Genomic DNA, 21,328 nt, shown 5'->3' on the forward strand with positions numbered 1-21,328 from the left:
TCTCTCAATTAAATTCAATCTATCTCTCTCTCTCTCCGTCTCTGTCTCTCCATCTCTCTCTCAATTCAATTCAATTCAATTCAATTCAAGGGCTTTATTGGCATGGGAAACATGTGTTAACATTGCCAAAGCAAGTGAGGTAGACAACATACAAAGTGAATATATAAAGTGAAAAACAACAAAAATTAACAGTAAACATTACACATACAGAGGTTTCAAAACAGTAAAGACATTACAAATGTCATATTATATATATATACAGTGTTTTAACAATGTACAAATGGTTAAAGGACACAAGATAAAATAAATAAGCATAAATATGGGTTGTATTTACAATGGTGTGTGTTCTTCACTGGTTGCCCTTTTCTCGTGGCAACAGGTCACAAATCTTGCTGCTGTGATGGCACACTGTGGAATTTCACCCAGTAGATATGGGAGTTTTTCAAATTTGGATTTGTTTTCGAATTCTTTGTGGATCTGTGTAATCTGAGGGAAATATGTCTCTCTAATATGGTCATACATTGGGCAGGAGGTTAGGAAGTGCAGCTCAGTTTCCACCTCATTTTGTGGGCAGTGAGCACATAGCCTGTCTTCTCTTGAGAGCCATGTCTGCCTACGGCGGCCTTTCTCAATAGCAAGGCTATGCTCACTGAGTCTGTACATAGTCAAAGCTTTCCTTAATTTTGGGTCAGTCACAGTGGTCAGGTATTCTGCCAGGTATCTCTTCTCTCTCTCTCTGTCTCAGTCTCTTCATCTCTCTCTCTCTCTCTGTCTCAGTCTCTTCTTCTTCCAGCTCTCTTTTCCCTCCTTTTCTCACACTCTCAAGTTTTGCCATGAGCTATCATTTGTTGCCATGGTAACCCTGTTTGATCCTTTCACCCTTTCTGTTCTCTTGTCACCCCTCCATTTATGATCTTCTCTCATCCCCCCTTCTCCCCTCTCACTGTCCTTCTCATCCCCCCTTCTCCCCTCTCACTGTCCCTCTCATCCCCCCTTCTCCCCTCTCACTGTCCCTCTCATCCCCCCTTCTCCCCTCTCACTGTCCCTCTCATCCCCCCTTCTCCCCTCGCACTGTCCCTCTCATCCCCCCTTCTCCCCTCTCACTGTCCCTCTCATCCCCCCTTCTCCCCTCTCACTGTCCCTCTCATCCCCCCTTCTCCCCTCTCACTGTCCCTCTCATCCCCCCTTCTCCCCTCTCACTGTCCATCTCATCCCCCCTTCACCCTTAACCAATCTCCACCTCCCTCTTATTATCCTCCTCTCCCCCCACCCAATAACTGCTCCTGGCAGCTCTTGTATTCTCAGTCCCACCCACTAAATTGTTAGTCAGCTCACATTGAACACCTGTGTGACAGACAGACAAAGAGACCAACAGAACAGATAGAACAGTAATGTACATTCAGTACATTCAGTAATGTACATTCAGCCATAACAGGATTTACAGGTTGCGCAGAGGGAGCTGTAGACCTAAGCACACTCATGTTTGTGTTGAATTATCAGAGTACAACTCCTGCCTGTCTGTCTTGTTTGTATGTTATTCCAAGTCAAGCTTGTATGAGACCAGAGTTCAAATCTATTAGTGGAACAGTCTATTATTCAATTCCACCCTGAGAGAGAGAGAGAGCGAGAGAGAGCGAGAGAGAGAGAGAGAGAGAGAGAGAGAGAGAGAGAGAGAGAGAGAGAGAGAGAGAGAGAGAGAGAGAGAGAGAGAGAGAGAGAGAGAGAGAGAGAGAGAGAGAGAGAGAGAGAGAGAGAGAGAGAGAGAGAGAGAGAAAATATGCGTACCGTGGAATATGCGTCAACAGTAACCTTGGGAAAATCCTCTGCATTATCATTAACAGCAGACTCGCACATTTCCTCAATGAAAACAATGTACTGAGCAAATGTCAAATTGGCTTTTTACCAAATTACCGTACAACAGACCATGTATTCACCCTGCACACCCTAATTGACAACCAAGCAAACCAAAACAAAGGCAAAGTCTTCTCATGCTTTGCTGATTTCAAAAAAGCCTTCGACTCAATTTGGCATTAGGGACTGCTATACAAATTGATGGAAAGTGGTGTTGGGGGTAAAGCATACGACATTATAAAATCCATGTACACAAACAACAAGTGTGCGGTTGTCACGACTGCTGCCGAAGTCGTTGCCTCTCCTTGTTCGGGCGGTGCTCGGCGTTCGACGTCACCGGTCTTCTAGCCATCATTGATCCTTTTTTCATTTTCCATTGGTTTTGTCTTGTCTTCCCATACACCTGTTTTCAATCCCATTCATTACCTGTTGTGTATTTAACCCTCTGTTTCCCCTCATGTCTTTGTCAGAGATTGTTTTATTGTCAGTGTAGTGTGATTGTTGTATAGGTGTGCGTCGGGTCCTTGTACCCATGTTTATGTACATTTAGTGTTATGGAGCATACTCCGTGGACTTTATTAAAAGACTCCATTTTACACTCAATTTGACTCTCCTGCGCCTGACTTCCCTGCCACCTATTACATCTACGCATGACAGCGGTTAAAATTGGCAAAAAACACACACATTTCTTTCCACAGGGCCGTGGGGTGAGACAGGGATGCATCGTAAGCCCCACCCACTTCAACAGATGTATAAACAAATTGGCGAGGGCAACAGAATAGCCTGCGGAGGCTTTTATGAAATCAACAAAATATGAAAAGACTTTGCCTTTTTTGGGTTTGTTTGTCAATTAGGGTGCGCAGGGTGAATACATGGTCTGTTGTACGGTAATTTGGTAAAAAGCCAATTTGACATTTGCTCAGTACATTGTTTTCACTGAGGAAATGTACGAGTCTGCTGTTTAATGATAATGCAGATGATTTTCCCAAGGTTGCTGTTGATGCATATCACACGGTAGTTATTGGGGTCAAATTTGTCTCCACTTTTGTGGATTGGGGTGATCAGTCCTTGGTTCCAAATATTGGGGAAGATGCCAGAGCTGAGAATCATGTTTAAAAGTTTAAGTATTGCCAATTGGAATTTGTGGTCTGTATATTTTATAATTTCATTGAGGACACCATCAACACCACAGGCCTTTTTGGGTTGGAGGGTTTGTATTTTGTCCTGTAGTTCATTCAAGGTAATTGGAGAATCCAGTGGGTTCTGGTAGTCTTTAACAGTTGATTGTAAGATTTGTATTTGATCATGTATATGTTTTTGCTGTTTGTTCTTTCTTATAGAGTCAAAAAGGTTGGAGAAGTGGTTTATACACACATTTTATACATTTTTGGATAGATAACTTTGTGTTGTTGTTTGTTTAGTGTTTTCCTATTTTCCCAGAAGTGGTTAGAGTCTATGGATTCTTCAATTACATTGATCTGATTTCTGACGTGCTGTTCCTTCTTTTTCAGTAGTGTATTTCTGTATTGTTTTTGTGATTCACCATAGTGAAGGGTCTCTATGTTTTTGGTTGGAAAGGTTTCTCTCTCCCCCCTCTATCTCTCCCCCACTCTCTCTCTCCCCCCTCTCTCTCCACCCTCTCACTCGGCTATATACCTGATACTCAGACTTGAATACTAATAAGATACTGATATAACAAAGGCTGGTCCACTAACAGGCTGGTCCACTAACAGGCTGGTCCACTGACAGGCTGGTCCACTGACAGGCTGGTCCACTGATAGGCTGGTCCACTAACAGGCTGGTCCACTAACAGGCTGGTCCACTGACAGGCTGGTCCACTCACAGGCTGGTCCACTGACAGGCTGGTCCACTAACAGGCTGGTCCACTAACAGGCTGGTCCTAGGTACAGTATTTAGCTCTGCCATACAGGCTTGTGTGTGTGTGTGTGTGCATGTGTGTGTGTAGCTCCTCTGACATGGCTATCAAATTCAGCAGTGGCCTGATATCAGGGCGTTTTCTCCACTCTTGCACTGCATTGTAGGACACATTATCAAAGGCTCTATAATATATCATCTATAAGCACACACACACACACTCTCTCACTTGTTTGGGAGAGGGAGCTTATGGAGATACTGGCTGGTCAGAAAGAGTGTGTCAACATTACATTTATTACTATTCAATATTTCTGTGTGTTTGAGGTTGTTTGTCTGCAATCTGCTGTTTTTCTGCTACATTTTCTCCTCTGAATAACAGAGAGTGGGAGAGACAGAAGAGAGAGGTGAGACAGGAGAGAGACAGGAGAGAGAGGAGAGAGAGGAGAGAGAGAGGAGAGAGAGGAGAGAGAGGAGGAGAGAGAGGAGGAGAGAGAGGAGAGAGACAGGAGAGAGAGAGGAGAGAGACAGGAGAGAGAGAGGAGAGAGACAGGAGAGACAGGAGAGAGAGGAGAGAGACAGGAGAGAGACAGGAGACAGGAGAGAGAGGACAGACGGGAGAGAGACAGGAGACAGGAAAGAGAGGAGAGACAGGAGAGAGACAGGAGAGAGACAGAAGAGAGAGGAGAGAGACAGTAGAGACAGGAGAGAGGAAAGAGAGACAGGAGAGACAGGAGAGAGGAGAGACAGGAGAGAGAGGAGAGAGACAGGAGAGACACGGAGAGACAGGAGAGAGACAGGAGAGACAGGAGAGAGAGGAGAGAGACAGGAGAGACAGGAGAGAGAGGAGAGAGACAGGAGGAGGGAAAGACAATAATGTAACTGTTTATTGCATTTCAAAACACATTTCAAAACAGTCCAAACACTTAGAACTCTTTACAGCTCTCTACAGGCCATTCCAAACACTCACAACTCTCTACAGCTCTCTACAGGCCAGTCCAAAACACTCAAAACTCTCTACAGCTCTCTATAGGCCAGTCCAAAACACCCAGAACTCTCTACATCTCTCTACAGGCCAGTCAAATTACTCAGAGCTCTCTAGAGGCCAATCCAAAACACTCAGAACTCTCTACATCTCTCTACGGGCCAGTCCAAAACACTCAGAACTCTCTACGGGCCAGTCCAAAACACTCAGCGCTCTCTACTGGCCAGTCCAAAACACTCAGAGCTCTCTACATCTCTCTACGGGCCAGTCCAAAACACTCTGAGCTCTCTATAGCTTTCTACTCTCTACAGGCCAGTCCAAAACACTCTGAGCTCTCTACAGCTTTCTACTCTCTGCAGACCAGTCCAAAACACTCTGAGCTCTCTACAGCTTTCTACTCTCTACAGGCCAGTCCATAACACTCTGAGCTCTCTACAGCTTTCTACTCTCTACAGGCCAGTCCAAAACACTCAGAACTCTCTACGGGCCAGTCCAAAACACTCAGAACTCTCTAGAGGCCAGTCCATAACACTCTGAGCTCTCTACAGCTTTTTACTCTCTACAGGCTAGTCCAAAACACTCTGAGCTCTCTACAGCTTTCTACTCTCTACAGACCAGTCCATAACACTCTGAGCTCTCTACAGACCAGTCCATAACACTCTGAGCTCTCTATATCTCTCTACTCTCTACAGACCAGTCCATAACACTCTGAGCTCTCTACAGCTTTCTACTCTCTACAGACCAGTCCATAACACTCTGAGCTCTCTACAGACCAGTCCATAACACTCTGAGCTCTCTATATCTCTCTACTCTCTACAGACCAGTCCATAACACTCTGAGCTCTCTACAGCTTTCTACTCTCTACAGACCAGTCCATAACACTCTGAGCTCTCTACAGACCAGTCCATAACACTCTGAGCTCTCTATATCTCTCTACTCTCTACAGGCCAGTCCAAAACACTCTGAGCTCTCTACAGCTTTCTACTCTCTACAGACCAGTCCATAACACTCTGAGCTCTCTACAGACCAGTCCATAACACTCTGAGCTCTCTATATCTCTCTACTCTCTACAGGCCAGTCCATAACACTCTGAGCTCTCTACAGCTTTCTACTCTCTACAGACCAGTCCATAACACTCTGAGCTCTCTACAGACCAGTCCATAACACTCTGAGCTCTCTATATCTCTCTACTCTCTACAGGCCAGTCCATAACACTCTGAGCTCTCTACAGACCAGTCCATAACACTCTGAGCTCTCTATATCTCTCTACTCTCTACAGGCCAGTCCAAAACACTCTGAGCTCTCTACAGCTTTCTACTCTCTACAGACCAGTCCATAACACTCTGAGCTCTCTACAGACCAGTCCATAACACTTTGAGCTCTCTATATCTCTCTACTCTCTACAGGCCAGTCCATAACACTCTGAGCTCTCTACAGCTTTCTACTCTCTACAGACCAGTCCATAACACTCTGAGCTCTCTACAGACCAGTCCATAACACTCTGAGCTCTCTATATCTCTCTACTCTCTACAGGCCAGTCCAAAACACTCTGAGCTCTCTACAGCTTTCTACTCTCTACAGACCAGTCCATAACACTCTGAGCTCTCTACAGCTTTCTACTCTCTACAGACCAGTCCATAACACTCTGAGCTCTCTACAGACCAGTCCATAACACTCTGAGCTCTCTATATCTCTCTACTCTCTACAGGCCAGTCCATAACACTCTGAGCTCTCTATATCTCTCTACTCTCTACAGGCCAGTCCATAACACTCTGAGCTCTCTATATCTCTCTACTCTCTACAGGCCAGTCCATAACACTCTGAGCTCTCTATATCTCTCTACTCTCTACAGGCCAGTCCATAACACTCTGAGCTCTCTATATCTCTCTACTCTCTACAGGCCAGTCCATAACACTCTGAGCTCTCTATATCTCTCTACTCTCTACAGACCAGTCCAAAACAACATAATATTTTAAATACAATGCATTCGGAAAGTATTCAGACTTTTTCCACATTTTGTTACGTTACAGCCTTATTCTAAAATGGATTAAATTATATTTTTCCCTCATCAACCTACACACAATACCCCATAATGACAAACAGAAACAGGTTTTTCGAATTTTTAGCAAATGTATGAAAAACGGAAATATCACATTTACGTAAGTATTCAGACCCTTTACTCAGTACTTTGTTGAAGCACTTTTGGCAGCGATTACAGCCTCGAGTCTTCTTGGGTATGACACTACAAGATTGGCACACCTGTATTTGGGGAGTTTCTCCCATTCCTCTCTGCAGATCCTCTCAAGCTCTGTCAGGTATGATGGGGAGTGTCCCTCCACAGCTATTTTCAGGTCTCTCCAGAGATGTTCGATCAGGTTCAAGTCCGGGCTCTGACTGGGCCACTCAAGGACATTAAGAAAAATATCCCGAAGCCACTCCTGCGTTGTCTTGGCTGTATGCTTAGAGTCGTTGGCATGTTGGAAGGTGAACCTTTCCCCAGTCTGAGGTCCTGAGCGCTCTGGAGCAGGTTTTCATCAAGGATCTCTCTGTACTTTTCTCCCTTCATCTTTCCCTCGGTCCTGACGAGTCTCCCAGTCCCTACCGCTGAACAACATCCCATGAACACAGCATGATGCTGCCACCACCATGTTTCACCGTAGGGATGGTGCCAGGTATCCTCCAGACATGATGCTTGGCATTCAGGCCAAAGAGTTCCATCTTGGTTTCATCAGACCAGAGAATCTTGTTTCTCATGTTCTGAGAGTCCTTTAGGTGCCTTTTGGCAAACTCCAAGCTGTCATGTGCTTTTTACTGAGGAGTGGCTTCCGTCTGGCCACTTACCATAAAGGCCTGATTGGTGGAGTGCTGCAGAGATGGTTGTCCTTCTGGAAGGTTCTCCCATCTCCACAGAGGAACTCTGGAGCTCTGTCAGAGTGACCATCGGGTTCTTGGTCACCTCCCTGATCAAGGCCCTTCTCCCCTGATTGCTCAGTTTGGCCAGGCAGCCAGCTCTAGGAAGAGTCTTGGTGGTTCCAAACTTCTTCCATTTAAGAATGATGGAGGCCACTGTGTTCTTGGGGACCTTCAAAGCTGCAGAAATGTTTTGGTACCCTTCCCCAGATCTGTGCCTCGACACAATCCTGTCTCTGAGCTCTACGGACAATTCCTTTGACCTCTTGGCTTGGTTTTTGTTCTGACATGCACTGTCAACTGTGGGACCTTATATAGACAGGTGTGTGCCTTTCCAAATCATGTCCAATCAATTGACTCCAATCAAGTTGTAGAAACATCTCAAGGATGATCAATAGAAACAGGATGCACCTGAGCTCGATTTCGAGTCTCATAGCAAAGGGTCTGAATATTTGTCACACCCTGACCTTAGTTATCTATGTTTTATGTATTATTTTGGTCAGGTCAGGGTGTGACGAGGGTGGGTATGTGTGTTTTTGTCCTGTTTAAGGTTTTTGTATATCTATGGGGGTTTTGTATGTCTAGGTAATGTAGGTCTATGGTGGCCTGAATTGGTTCCCAATCAGAGGCAGCTGTTTATCGTTGTCACTGATTGGGAATCCTATTTAGGTTGCCATTTTTCCATGTTGGTTTTGTGGGTTGTTGTCTATGTGTTCTTTCTTTATTCAAATAATGATGTATTCATATCACACTGCACCTTGGTCTCATCAATACAACGAACGTGACAATACTTATGTAAATAAGGTCTTGTGTTCATACATTTGCAAAAAAAATCTAAAAACCTGTTTTTGATTCGTCATTATGGGGCATTGTGTATAGAATGTTACGGGGAAATTTAGATTTTATCAATGAGGCTGTAATGTAAAATAGATATGGAAAAAGTCAAGGGGTCTGAATACTCTCCAAACGCACTGTATGAAACCAAAACTAGCACAGAAAACAAGGAGACCGAGGAAGAGGGGTCTGAATACTCTCCAAATGCACTGTATGAAACCAAGAGGAATATGTGAGAAAAGGCAAAAGGAGAGAGAGATAGCGTTTGTGGATATTATTAGGCCCTGAGTTTTCCCTGACTACACGACTTGACCAAGAAAAACTCCTGGACCTATTCTAGAGGCTCTAACTTGGGTCCAGCGTTTTTCCTGGTCCAGCTGTGTGACCATGATAAAGGGTCCTACAGTATGCACAGGTGTAGAATGTTAATTGTGACAGTTTCTCACAGCAGGAAAATAATGTTGCATTAACAGGAAATGTGAATTATTCTGTTAATTATAATTCATGGACAATTTTTGTAGCGATTGATACATTTTCTGGTAGAGCAAATTGAGTCTGACATGTTACAGTGGAAAGAATAAGCCTTTTTAAACCTTGAATACACTACAAGTGCAACAACGTGGTGATCAAATTAACATCCTACACCTGTACATATCCTGAAGCCCAGTGCACTGTAACCTGCTGGAGTTGACTGTCAGGCCAAACTGATACGACAGATAGAAGATAGAGATGAAGCAATAAGAAGAAAGGATACAGACTATCTGTAAGGGACAGAGAGATACATAGACATCCAGGCTGAATGCATTACTTCACCATCTGGGTATCAAACCCAGGTCAGCTACACAACTCAATACTGAGTCAGCCCACGGAGCTAATAGTTATCTTCAGGTCTAGGGCATGGTTAGTCATCATGGAGGGAAATGAAACATCTCTCCTATATATGTTACTTAGAGACAGAATGTATACCACATTATGCTTCCATTAGAGGTCAATGTCAATATGTGGGTTTCTTTATCCTCTCTCTCACTCTCTCTCTCTTTCTGTCTCTCTCTCACTCTCTCTGTCTCTTTCTGTCTCTCTCTCTCTCTGTCTCTTTCTGTCTCTCTCTCTCTCTGTCTCTCTCTCTCTCTCTTTCTGTCTCTCTCTCTCTCTCTCTCTTTCTGTCTCTCTCTCTCTCTCTTTCTGTCCCTCTCTAGTAGGAGGGAAGAATAGTCAATTGATTTTAAAAACCTGTGTGTGTGTGGCATCTCATGGTGATGATGTCGTAATGATTTCCCTATATATCTGCTGATGCAGGTATCTAATAGCTGGTAAGAGGAGAGTGCTGTGGCTCACTCTGCTTTAGTTGGTTTCCTGGAATAATGATTTATGCTGATTATGTATATTTCCTTCCTCTCCTCATTTTCTATGCCTTCTATGCTTTTTTGGACTATTAAGGCTGTGTGCTTCCTTGAAGTGTTGTATTATATAATAAAATCTTGTTAAAACTCAAACCTCTGTCTGCCCCCACGCCTCTCTCTCTCTCTCTCACACACTCTCTCTTTCTCTCTCTCTCTCTCACACTCTCTCTCTCTCTCTCTCACACACTCTCTCTTTCTCTCTCTCTCTCTCACACTCTCTTTCTCTCTCTCTCTCTCTCACACACTCTCTCTTTCTCTCTCTCTCTCACACTCTCTTTCTCTCTCTCTCTCTCGCTCTCTCTCTCTCTCTTTCCTCAGAGACCGGAGTGATAGACCCAGTGCTTATAGAGCGTTATAACACTCCAGGGTTCGTAGGCTGTCTGTCACGCGTCCAGTTCAACGGAGTCGCACCCCTGAAGACTGCCCTAAGAAACCCTATAACAGACAGACCAACAGACAGACAGTCTGTGCCAGTGTCCTACCAGGGTAAACTGGTAGAATCTAACTGTGGAGCATCACCTCTCACCATCCCACCAATGTCTGCTGTCACCGATCCTTGGCGCCTGGACTCAGGTACGATACACACACACAGACATTTTTGCAGGAAATGCAGGTACACACACCACACACACATTCTCATATTTGGGATGCTGTAGTCTTCCTTTTGCTCCAGTGGGATGGTTGTCTCTGTCTCTGGTCAATAACATCTATTGATCCAGGAGCCACAAGCAAAACGCACAGTCAGCTGACAGGGCAGATATGTCAGCCTCTCTATTTCCTCTTCCTCTTCTCTCTCTTCCTCTTCTCTCTGTCCTCCTGTCTCCTTTCTCCAGATTTCTGTCGCCCCTCACAAGTTTTCCCTGTACTGGGCTCTGAACCTCTCTCTCTCTCTGTCTCCCCCCTCTCTCTCTCTCTCATTAGCTTACCACCCACCTGTCATAACACGCTCTCTCTCTGTCTCTCTCTCTCTCTCTCTCTCTCGCTCTCTCTCTCTCTCTCTCTCTCTCTCTCTCTCTCTCTCTCTCTCTCTCTCTCTCTCTCTCTCTCTCTCTCTCTCTCTCTCTCTCTCTCTCTCTCTCTCTCTCTCTCTCTCTCTCTCTCTCTCTCTCTCTCTCTCTCTCATTAGCTTACCGCCCACCTGTCATAACACTGTCTGTCTCTCTCTCTCTCGCTCTCTCTCATTAGCTTAATGCTTGTCTGTCATAACACGCTCTCTCTGTCTGTCTCTCTGTCTGTCTCTCTCTCTCTCTCTCTCTCGCTCTCTCTCTCTCTCTCTCTCTCTCTCTCTCTCTCATTAGCTTAATGCTTGTCTGTCATAACAATCTCTCATCCACCCACCAACTCTCTTCTCTCCCTCTCTCCACTCGTCTACCTGACAGACCTGACAGATCTGTACATCAGGAGGGATAAAAGCCTATTAGTGGGAGACTAGACAGCTTGGCCTGGTGTTGATTCATCGCTCTGTAGTGTGTTTACAGTTTAATGGTGTGTGTGTGTGGGGGGGGGGGGGTGTATTACATTTACATTTCAGTCATTTAGCATACGATCTTATCCACAGTTAGTACATTTACCTTAAGTTGGCTAGATGAGTATAGCTGAAAGTAAATATCTGTGTCTCTAGGTGCAGAGTTCCCATTCAACGAGGAGCGAGTGATCCCAGATGGAGTCAACAGGAACTCAGCCATTATAGGAGGTATGTCCAGTAGGGCCCCTATTCAGACTTCTCTTATCCTAAACTGCCATGTTCCACAGAGGCGTGACCCTCTGCCAGGTCCAGATGTCATCTTGATCTACTGATATTCAGTTGTCTCCAGATGTGTTTCCTTTGGGCCTACACGATGGCAACAAATCATGTATTTGCTTCAGTAACATTTTGCTCCAACTTTAACATTCTGTCAATATCTATCAATATCCATTCTATCAATATACATTCTATCAATATCTATCAATATACATTCTATCAATATACATTCTATCAATATCTATCAATATATATTCTATCAATATCCATTCTATCAATATCTATCAATATACATTCTATCAATATACATTCTATCAATATCTATCAATATATATTCTATCAATATCCATTCTATCAATATCTATCAATATCCATTCTATCAATATACATTCTATCAATATACATTCTGTCAATATCTATCAATATCCATTCTATCAATATCTATCAATATACATTCTATCAATATCCATTCTATCAATATCTATCAATATACATTCTATCAATATCTATCAATATACATTCTATCAATATCTATCAATATATATTCTATCAATATCTATCAATATATATTCTATCAATATCTATCAATATATATTCTATCAATATCCATTCTATCAATATCCATTTTTTTATTTTTTTATTTTTTATTTAACCTTTATTTAACCAGGTAGGCCAGTTGAGAACACCTTTATTTAACCAGGTAGGCCAGTTGAGAACACCTTTATTCAACCAGGAAGGCCAGTTGAGAACAAGTTCTCATTTACAACTGCGACCTGGCCAAGATAAAGCAAAGCAGTGCGACAAAAACAACAACACAGAGTTACACATAAACAACAACACAGAGATACACATAAACAACAACACAGAGTTACACATAAACAACAACACAGAGATACACATAAACAACAACACAGAGATACACATAAACAACAACACAGAGATACACATAAACAACAACACAGAGTTACACATAAACAACAACACAGAATTACACATAAACAAACATATAGTCAATAACACAAAATAAAATAAAAATTGAAAGATCTATGTACAGTGTGTGAATGTAGAAGAGTAGGGAGGTAGGCAGTAAATAGGCCCTAGAGGTGAAATAATTACAATTTAGCATTAACACTGGAGTGATAGATGTGCAGATGATGATGTGCAAGTAGAGATACTGGGGTGCAAAAGAGCAAGAGGGTAAATAACAACATGGGGATGAGTTAGTTGGGTTTGCTATTTACAGATTGGCTGTGTACATGTACAGTGATTGGTAAGCTGTTCTGACAGCTGATGCTTAAAGTTAGAGAGGGAGATATAAGACTCCAGATTCAGAGATTTTTACAATTCGTTCCAGTTGTTGGCAGCAGAGAACTGGAAGGAAAGGCGGCCAAAGGAAGTGTTGGCTTTGGGGATGACCAGTGAGATATACAGTGCATTGCGAAAGTATTCGGCCTCCTTGATCTTTGCGACCTTTTGCCACATTTCAGGCTTCAAACATAAAGATATAAAACTGTATTTTTTTGTGAAGAATCAACAACAAGTGGGACACAATCATGAAGTGGAACGACATTTATTGGATATTTCAAACGTTTTTAACAAACCAAAAACTGAAAATTTGGGCGTGCAAAATTATTCAGCCCCTTTACTTTCAGTGCAGCAAACTCTCTCCAGAAGTTCAGTGAGGATCTCTGAATGATCCAATGTTGACCTAAATGACTAATGATGATAAATACAATCCACCTGTGTGTAATCAAGTCTCCGTATAAATGCACCTGCACTGTGATAGTCTCAGAGGTTCGTTAAAAGCGCAGAGAGCATCATGAAGAACAAGGAACACACCAGGCAGGTCCGAGATACTGTTGTGAAGAAGTTTAAAGCCGGATTTGGATACAAAAAGATTTCCCAAGCTTTAAACATCCCAAGGAGCACTGTGCAAGCAATAATATTGAAATGGAAGGAGTATCAGACCACTGCAAATCTACCAAGACCTGGCCGTCCCTCTAAACTTTCAGCTCATACAAAGAGAAGACTGATCAGAGATGCAGCCAAGAGGCCCATGATCACTCTGGATGAACTGCAGAGATCTACAGCTGAGGTGGGAGACTCTGTCCATAGGACAACAATCAGTCGTATATTGCACAAATCTGGCCTTTATGGAAGAGTGGCAAGAAGAAAGCCATTTCTTAAAGATATCCATAAAAAGTGTCGGTTAAAGTTTGCCACAAGCCACCTGGGAGACACACCAAACATGTGGAAGAAGGTGCTCTGGTCAGATGAAACCAAAATTGAACTTTTTGGCAACAATGCAAAACGTTATGTTTGGCGTAAAAGCAACACAGCTCATCACCCTGAACACACCATCCCCACTGTCAAACATGGTGGTGGCAGCATCATGGTTTGGGCCTGCTTTTCTTCAGCAGGGACAGGGAAGATGGTTAAAATTGATGGGAAGATGGATGGAGCCAAATACAGGACCATTCTGGAAGAAAACCTGATGGAGTCTGCAAAAGACCTGAGACTGGGACGGAGATTTGTCTTCCAACAAGACAATGATCCAAAACATAAAGCAAAATCTACAATGGAATGGTTCAAAAATAAACATATCCAGGTGTTAGAATGGCCAAGTCAAAGTCCAGACCTGAATCCAATCGAGAATCTGTGGAAAGAACTGAAAACTGCTGTTCACAAATGCTCTCCATCCAACCTCACTGAGCTCGAGCTGTTTTGCAAGGAGGAATGGGAAAAAAATTCAGTCACTCGATGTGCAAAACTGATAGAGACATACCCCAAGCGACTTACAGCTGTAATCGCAGCAAAAGGTGGCGCTACAAAGTATTAACTTAAGGGGGCTGAATAATTTTGCACGCCCAATTTTTCAGTTTTTGATTTGTTAAAAAAGTTTGAAATATCCAATAAATGTCGTTCCACTTCATGATTGTGTCCCACTTGTTGTTGATTCTTCACAAAAAAATACAGTTTTATATCTTTATGTTTGAAGCCTGAAATATGGCAAAAGGTCGCAAAGTTCAAGGGGGCCGAATACTTTCGCAAGGCACTGTACCTGCTGAAGCGCGTGCTACGGGTGGGTGTTGCTATGGTGACCAGTGAGCTGAGATAAGGCAGAGCTTTACCTAGCATAGACTTACAGATGACCTGGAGCCAGTGGGTCTGGCGACGGATATTTAGTGAGGGCCAGCCAATGAGAGCATACAGGTCGCAGTGGTGGGTAGTATATGGGGCTTTTGTGATTAAACAGATGGCACTGTGATAGACTACATCCAGTTTGCTGAGTAGGGTGTTGGAGGCTATTTTGTAAATTACATTGCCGAAGTCGAGGATTGGTAGGATAGTCAGTGTTACGAGGGTATGTTTGGCAGCATGCGTGAAGTGGGCTTTGTTGCGAAATAGGAAGCCGATTCTAGATTTAATTTTGGATTGGAGATGCTTAATGTGAGTCTGGAAGGAGTTTACAGTCTAACCAGACACCTAGGTATTTGTAGTTGTCCACATATTCTAAGTCAGAACCGTCCAGAGTAGTGATGCTAGTCGGACGGGAGGGTGCGGGCAGCAATCGGTTGAAGAGCATGCACTTAGTTTTACTAGCATTTAAAAGCAGTTGGAGGCCACGGAAGGAGTGTTGTATGGCGTTGAAACTCATTTGGAGGTTTGTTAGCACAGTGTCCAAAGAAGGGCCAGAAGTATACAGAATGGTGTCATCTGCGTAGAAGTGGGTCAGAGAATCACCAGCAGCAAGAGCGACATCATTGATATATACAGAGAAAAGAGTCGGCCTGAGAATTGAGCCCTGTGGCACCCCCATAGAGACTGCCAGAGGTCCAGACAACAGTTCCCCCGGTTTGACACGTCAATGACTACCAATGTCTATCAATATCTATTCTATTAATATACATTCTATCAATATCCATTCTGTCAATATCTATCAATATCTATCAATGTACATTCTATCAATATCTATCAATATCCATTATTTTCAAACTATTTCTAAATCTACTTATTTATATCTGCCCCCAGGTATCATTGCCGTGGTTATCTTCACCGTCCTGTGTACACTGGTGTTCCTGATTCGCTACATGTTCCGTCACAAGGGATCATACCACACCAATGAATCGAAAGGGGCGGAGCCAGCCAGTGGCGAATCAGCAGACACCACCATCATCTGCGCCGAAACCAACCCGGAAACCATAGAGGAATCAAAGAAAGAGTGGTTCATCTAACTGCCAATTGAAAAACAGATGAGGATTGGAAAGTGGGATGTTCATCTGTTGACCAATCACAGGAGAGATGGATGGAGACGTCTACTGAATGGAGGAGGGATTGGGAGTGGGTGAAAGAGGGTGTACAGAAATCCGATGAACTGCAGAAGAAAGACGAGACAGTTTATTGGAAGGTTGCGTAGAGAGTTGAGAGACTAAATCTGTACATAGTCTTTCTTTGTATTGTGTTCAGGAGTTTCCACGAGTCCTTTGAATACAGAATAGTTATATAACAGCAGATCTGGATCAAATACATTCAAACACTTTAGGTTTTTAGAAGTGCACTTGATTTAGCTTGGATTTTGCACCTTTAGGACTATTCTATTGTCTCCGATGTACCAGGCAAACTAAATCAAGCACAGCTCAAGTATTTGACCTATGTATTTGACCTCTGTATAATAATAATGGAACATATGCTAGCAAAGACTTGTTTGTTTTTTCAACTGAGATCTGAAAGATTATGCCAAATCATCTGTTTACAAGTTTGGCATTTCTGTTGGTCATGTTTACATGTCCATGATCCATATACACTCCAACAGTATTTCTCAAACCACTCCAAGAGGTGTAACCAGAGAAACATGGATGCCAAAAGTCCTGCTGTAAATATGTGTTATTTATAAATATATTTAATTTCTTTGTTAATATATGTTTATTCAGAGACATTGGTACAGACATTTACACGACATTTCAGATAATATTTCTAAGCATAGCACATATCCACAAATGAAAGAAGTTTACTTTAATTTAATTATGACATTAGATTGTATCCACAAGAAGACCTTCTCATCGATGGTTGGAGAGGAATGTCTCAATGCATGATGGGAAAACATGGCAGAACCATAGCTACACACTGCATGGCAGTTTGCTTTCTGTCCTTCCTCTGAGAACAAGTGAGCTCTTGAACTTTCAGTGTATTTTCTGTTTCCAAACACTTGTCTTACACTGAAGGCGCAAAACATTAAGAACCTTCCTAATATTGGGTTGTACCCCCTTTTGCTATCAGAACATCCTAATTTAGTCATGGCATGGACTCTACAAGGTGTCGAAAGCATTCCACAGGAATGCTGGCCCATGTTGACTCTAATGCTTCCCACAGTTGTGTCAAGTTCGCTGGATGTCCTTTGGGTGGTGGACCATTCTTGATACACAGGAAACTGTTGAGTGTGAAAAACCCAGCAGCGTTGTAGTTCTTGGCACATTCAAACCAAAGCGCATGGCACCTACTAACATACCCTGCTCAAAGGCACTTAAATATTTTGTCTTACCCATTCACCCTCTGAATGGCCCATACACAATCCATGTCTCAATTGTCTCAAGGCTTAAAGATCCTTCTTTAACCTGTCTCCTCCACTTCATCTACACTGATTGAAGTGGATTTAACAAGTGACATCAATAAGGGATCATAGCTTTCAACTGGATTCACCGGGTCAGTCTGTCATGGAAAGAGCAGGTGGTCCTAATGTTTAATACACTCAGTGTAGCTTCTCATGTTTATTTCACAAATTTGATTGATTGATCGATGAGATCGATCATGATACTTGTAATGCTGAGAGTTTGTCTCATTGGATGTTGAGAGTGCTGTATTTGTGTGTCGGGGGGGGGGGGGGGGGTGTAGCCTATGTTCCATAGGACAAGTCTTTGGGGTCAAGGGTCAAGGGTGAAGGGTTGAGGCTTGGTTCTACCGTGTTGAATGGTTTAACCAACTGTGCCTTCAGGAGACTGCCTTTTAGCCTTCCTCTTGGTAACACAACACAGCAACACAACACCATGGTGTCAGAACCAGACCCATGGTGTTAGAACCAGACCCATGGTGTTAGAACCAGACCCATGGTGTTAGAACCAGACCCATGGTGTTAGAACCAGACCCATGGTGATAGAGACAGACCCATGGTGTTAGAACCAGACCCATGGTGTTAGAACCAGACCCATGGTGATAGAGACAGACCCATGTTGTTAGAACCAGACCCATGGTGATAGAGACAGACCCATGGTGTTAGAACCAGACCCATGGTGTTAGAACCAGACCCATGGTGTTAGAACCAGACCCATGGTGATAGAGACAGACCCATGGTGTTAGAACCAGACTCATGGTGATAGAGACAGACCCATGGTGTTAGAGACAGACCCATGGTGTTAGAACCAGACCCATGGTGATAGAGACAGACCCATGGTGTTAGAGACAGACCAATGGTGTTAGAGACAGACCCATGGTGTTAGAACCAGACCCATGGTGTTAGAGACAGACCCATGGTGTTAGAGACAGACCCATGGTGTTAGAACCAGACCCATGGTGATAGAGACAGACCCATGGTGTTAGAGACAGACCCATGGTGTTAGAACCAGACCCATGGTGATAGAGACAGACCCATGGTGTTAGAACCAGACCCATGGTGATAGAGACAGACCCATGGTGTTAGAACCAGACCCATGGTGATAGAGACAGACCCATGGTGTTAGAGACAGACCCATGTTGTTAGAACCAGACCCATGGTGATAGAGACAGACCCATGGTGTTAGAACCAGACCCATGGTGATAGAGACAGACCCATGGTGTTAGAACCAGACCCATGGTGTTAGAACCAGACCCATGGTGATAGAGACAGACCCATGGTGTTAGAACCAGACCCATGGTGATAGAGACAGACCCATGGTGTTAGAACCAGACCCATGTTGTTAGAACCAGACCCATGGTGATAGAGACAGACCCATGGTGTTAGAGACAGACCCATGGTGTTAGAGAAAGACCCATGGTGTTAGAACCAGACCCATGGTGTTAGAGACAGACCCATGGTGATAGAGACAGACCCATGGTGTTAGAACCAGACCCATGGTGATAGAGACAGACCCATGGTGTTACAGACAGACCCATGTTGTTAGAACCAGACCCATGGTGATAGAGACAGACCCATGGTGTTAGAACCAGACCCATGGTGATAGAGACAGACCCATGGTGTTAGAGACAGACCCATGTTGTTAGAACCAGACCCATGGTGATAGAGACAGACCCATGTTGTTAGAACCAGACCCATGGTGATAGAGACAGACCCATGGTGTTAGAGACAGACCCATGGTGATAGAGACAGACCCATGGTGTTAGAGACAGACCCATGTTGTTAGAACCAGACCCATGGTGTTAGAGACAGACCCATGGTGTTAGAACCAGACCCATGGTGATAGAGACAGACCCATGGTGTTAGAACCAGACCCATGGTGATAGAGACAGACCCATGGTGTTAGAGACAGACCCATGGTGATAGAGACAGACCCATGGTGTTAGAGACAGACCCATGTTGTTAGAACCAGACCCATGGTGATAGAGACAGACCCATGGTGTTAGAGACAGACCCATGGTGATAGAGACAGACCCATGGTGTTAGAGACAGACCCATGTTGTTAGAACCAGACCCATGGTGTTAGAACCAGACCCATGGTGATAGAGACAGACCCATTGTGTTAGAACCAGACCCATGGTGATAGAGACAGACCCATGGTGTTAGAGACAGACCCATGGTGTTAGAACCAGACCCATGGTGTTAGAACCAGACCCATTGTGTTAGAACCAGACCCATGTTGTTAGAACCAGACCCATGGTGTTAGAACCAGACCCATGGTGATAGAGACAGACCCATGGTGTTAGAACCAGACCCATGGTGATAGAGACAGACCCATGGTGTTAGAGACAGACCCATGTTGTTAGAACCAGACCCATGGTGATAGAGACAGACCCATGTTGTTAGAACCAGACCCATGGTGATAGAGACAGACCCATGGTGTTAGTGACAGACCCATGGTGTTAGAGACAGACCCATGGTGATAGAGACAGACCCATGGTGTTAGAGACAGACCCATGTTGTTAGAACCAGACCCATGGTGATAGAGACAGACCCATGTTGTTAGAACCAGACCCATGGTGATAGAGACAGACCCATGGTGTTAGAGACAGACCCATGTTGTTAGAACCAGACCCATGGTGATAGAGACAGACCCATGGTGTTAGAGACAGACCCATGTTGTTAGAACCAGACCCATGGTGATAGAGACAGACCCATGGTGATAGAGACAGACCCATGGTGTTAGAACCAGACCCATGGTGATAGAGACAGACCCATGGTGTTAGAACCAGACCCATGTTGTTAGAACCAGACCCATGGTGTTAGAGACAGACCCATGGTGATAGAGACAGACCCATGGTGTTAGAACCAGACTCATGGTGATAGAGACAGACCCATGGTGTTAGAGACAGACCCATGTTGTTAGAACCAGACCCATGGTGATAGAGACAGACCCATGGTGTTAGAACCAGACCCATGGTGATAGAGACAGACCCATGGTGATAGAGACAGACCCATGGTGTTAGAACCAGAACCATGGTGTTAGAGACAGACCCATGTTGTTAGAACCAGACCCATGGTGTTAGAACCAGACCCATGGTGATAGAGACAGACCCATGGTGTTAGAGACAGACCCATGTTGTTAGAACCAGACCCATGGTGTTAGAGACAGACCCATGGTGTTAGAACCAGACCCATGGTGATAGAGACAGACCCATGGTGTTAGAACCAGACTCATGGTGATAGAGACAGACCCATGGTGTTAGAGACAGACCCATGGTGTTAGAACCAGACCCATGGTGTTAGAGACAGACCCATGTTGTTAGAACCAGACCCATGGTGTTAGAGACAGACCCATGTTGTTAGAACCAGACCCATGGTGTTAGAGACAGACCCATGGTGTTAGAGACAGACCCATGGTGTTAGAGACAGACCCATGGTGTTAGAACCAGACCCATGGTGATAGAGACAGACCCATGGTGTTAGAGACAGACCCATGGTGTTAGAGACAGACCCATGGTGATAGAGACAGACCCATGGTGTTAGAACCAGACCCATGGTGTTAGAACCAGACCCATGGTGTTAGAGACAGACCCATGGTGTTAGAACCAGACCCATGGTGTTAGAGACAGACCCATGGTGTTAGAACCAGACCCATGGTGTTAGAGACAGACCCATGGTGTTAGAACCAGACCCATGGTGTTAGAGACAGACCCATGGTGTTAGAACCAGAACCATGGTGTTAGAACCAGACCCATGGTGATAGAGACAGACCCATGGTGTTAGAACCAGACCCATGGTGATAGAGACAGACCCATGGTGATAGAGACAGACCCATGTTGTTAGAACCAGACCCATGGTGATAGAGACAGACCCATGGTGTTAGAACCAGACCCATGGTGTTAGAACCAGACCCATGGTGATAGAGACAGACCCATGGTGATAGAGACAGACCCATGGTGTTAGAGACAGACCCATGGTGATAGAGACAGACCCATGGTGTTAGAACCAGACCCATGGTGATAGAGACAGACCCATGGTGTTAGAGACAGACCCATGGTGATAGAGACAGACCCATGGTGTTAGAACCAGACCCATGGTGATAGAGACAGACCCATGGTGTTAGAACC

General features: G+C 44.2%; 1 protein-coding gene across 1 annotated transcript in view; it reads left to right on the plus strand.

Annotated features, from left to right (window-relative positions):
* The window catches only part of LOC139366922 (contactin-associated protein-like 2), a 302,046-nt gene extending 284,609 nt beyond the window's left edge, over positions 1-17,437 (plus strand). Inside the window, exons 26-28 of the mRNA XM_071104677.1 lie at positions 10,171-10,425; positions 11,474-11,545; positions 15,626-17,437. Coding sequence (XP_070960778.1) covers positions 10,171-10,425; positions 11,474-11,545; positions 15,626-15,828 — 530 coding nt within the window. The 3' untranslated portion in view covers positions 15,829-17,437. The remainder of the gene's footprint in view (positions 1-10,170; positions 10,426-11,473; positions 11,546-15,625) is intronic.
* Positions 17,438-21,328: the final 3,891 nt, after the last annotated feature.

The sequence above is a fragment of the Oncorhynchus clarkii genome, chromosome 15 (assembly GCF_045791955.1).
Source record: "Oncorhynchus clarkii lewisi isolate Uvic-CL-2024 chromosome 15, UVic_Ocla_1.0, whole genome shotgun sequence".
Taxonomy (NCBI): Eukaryota; Metazoa; Chordata; class Actinopteri; order Salmoniformes; family Salmonidae; genus Oncorhynchus; species Oncorhynchus clarkii.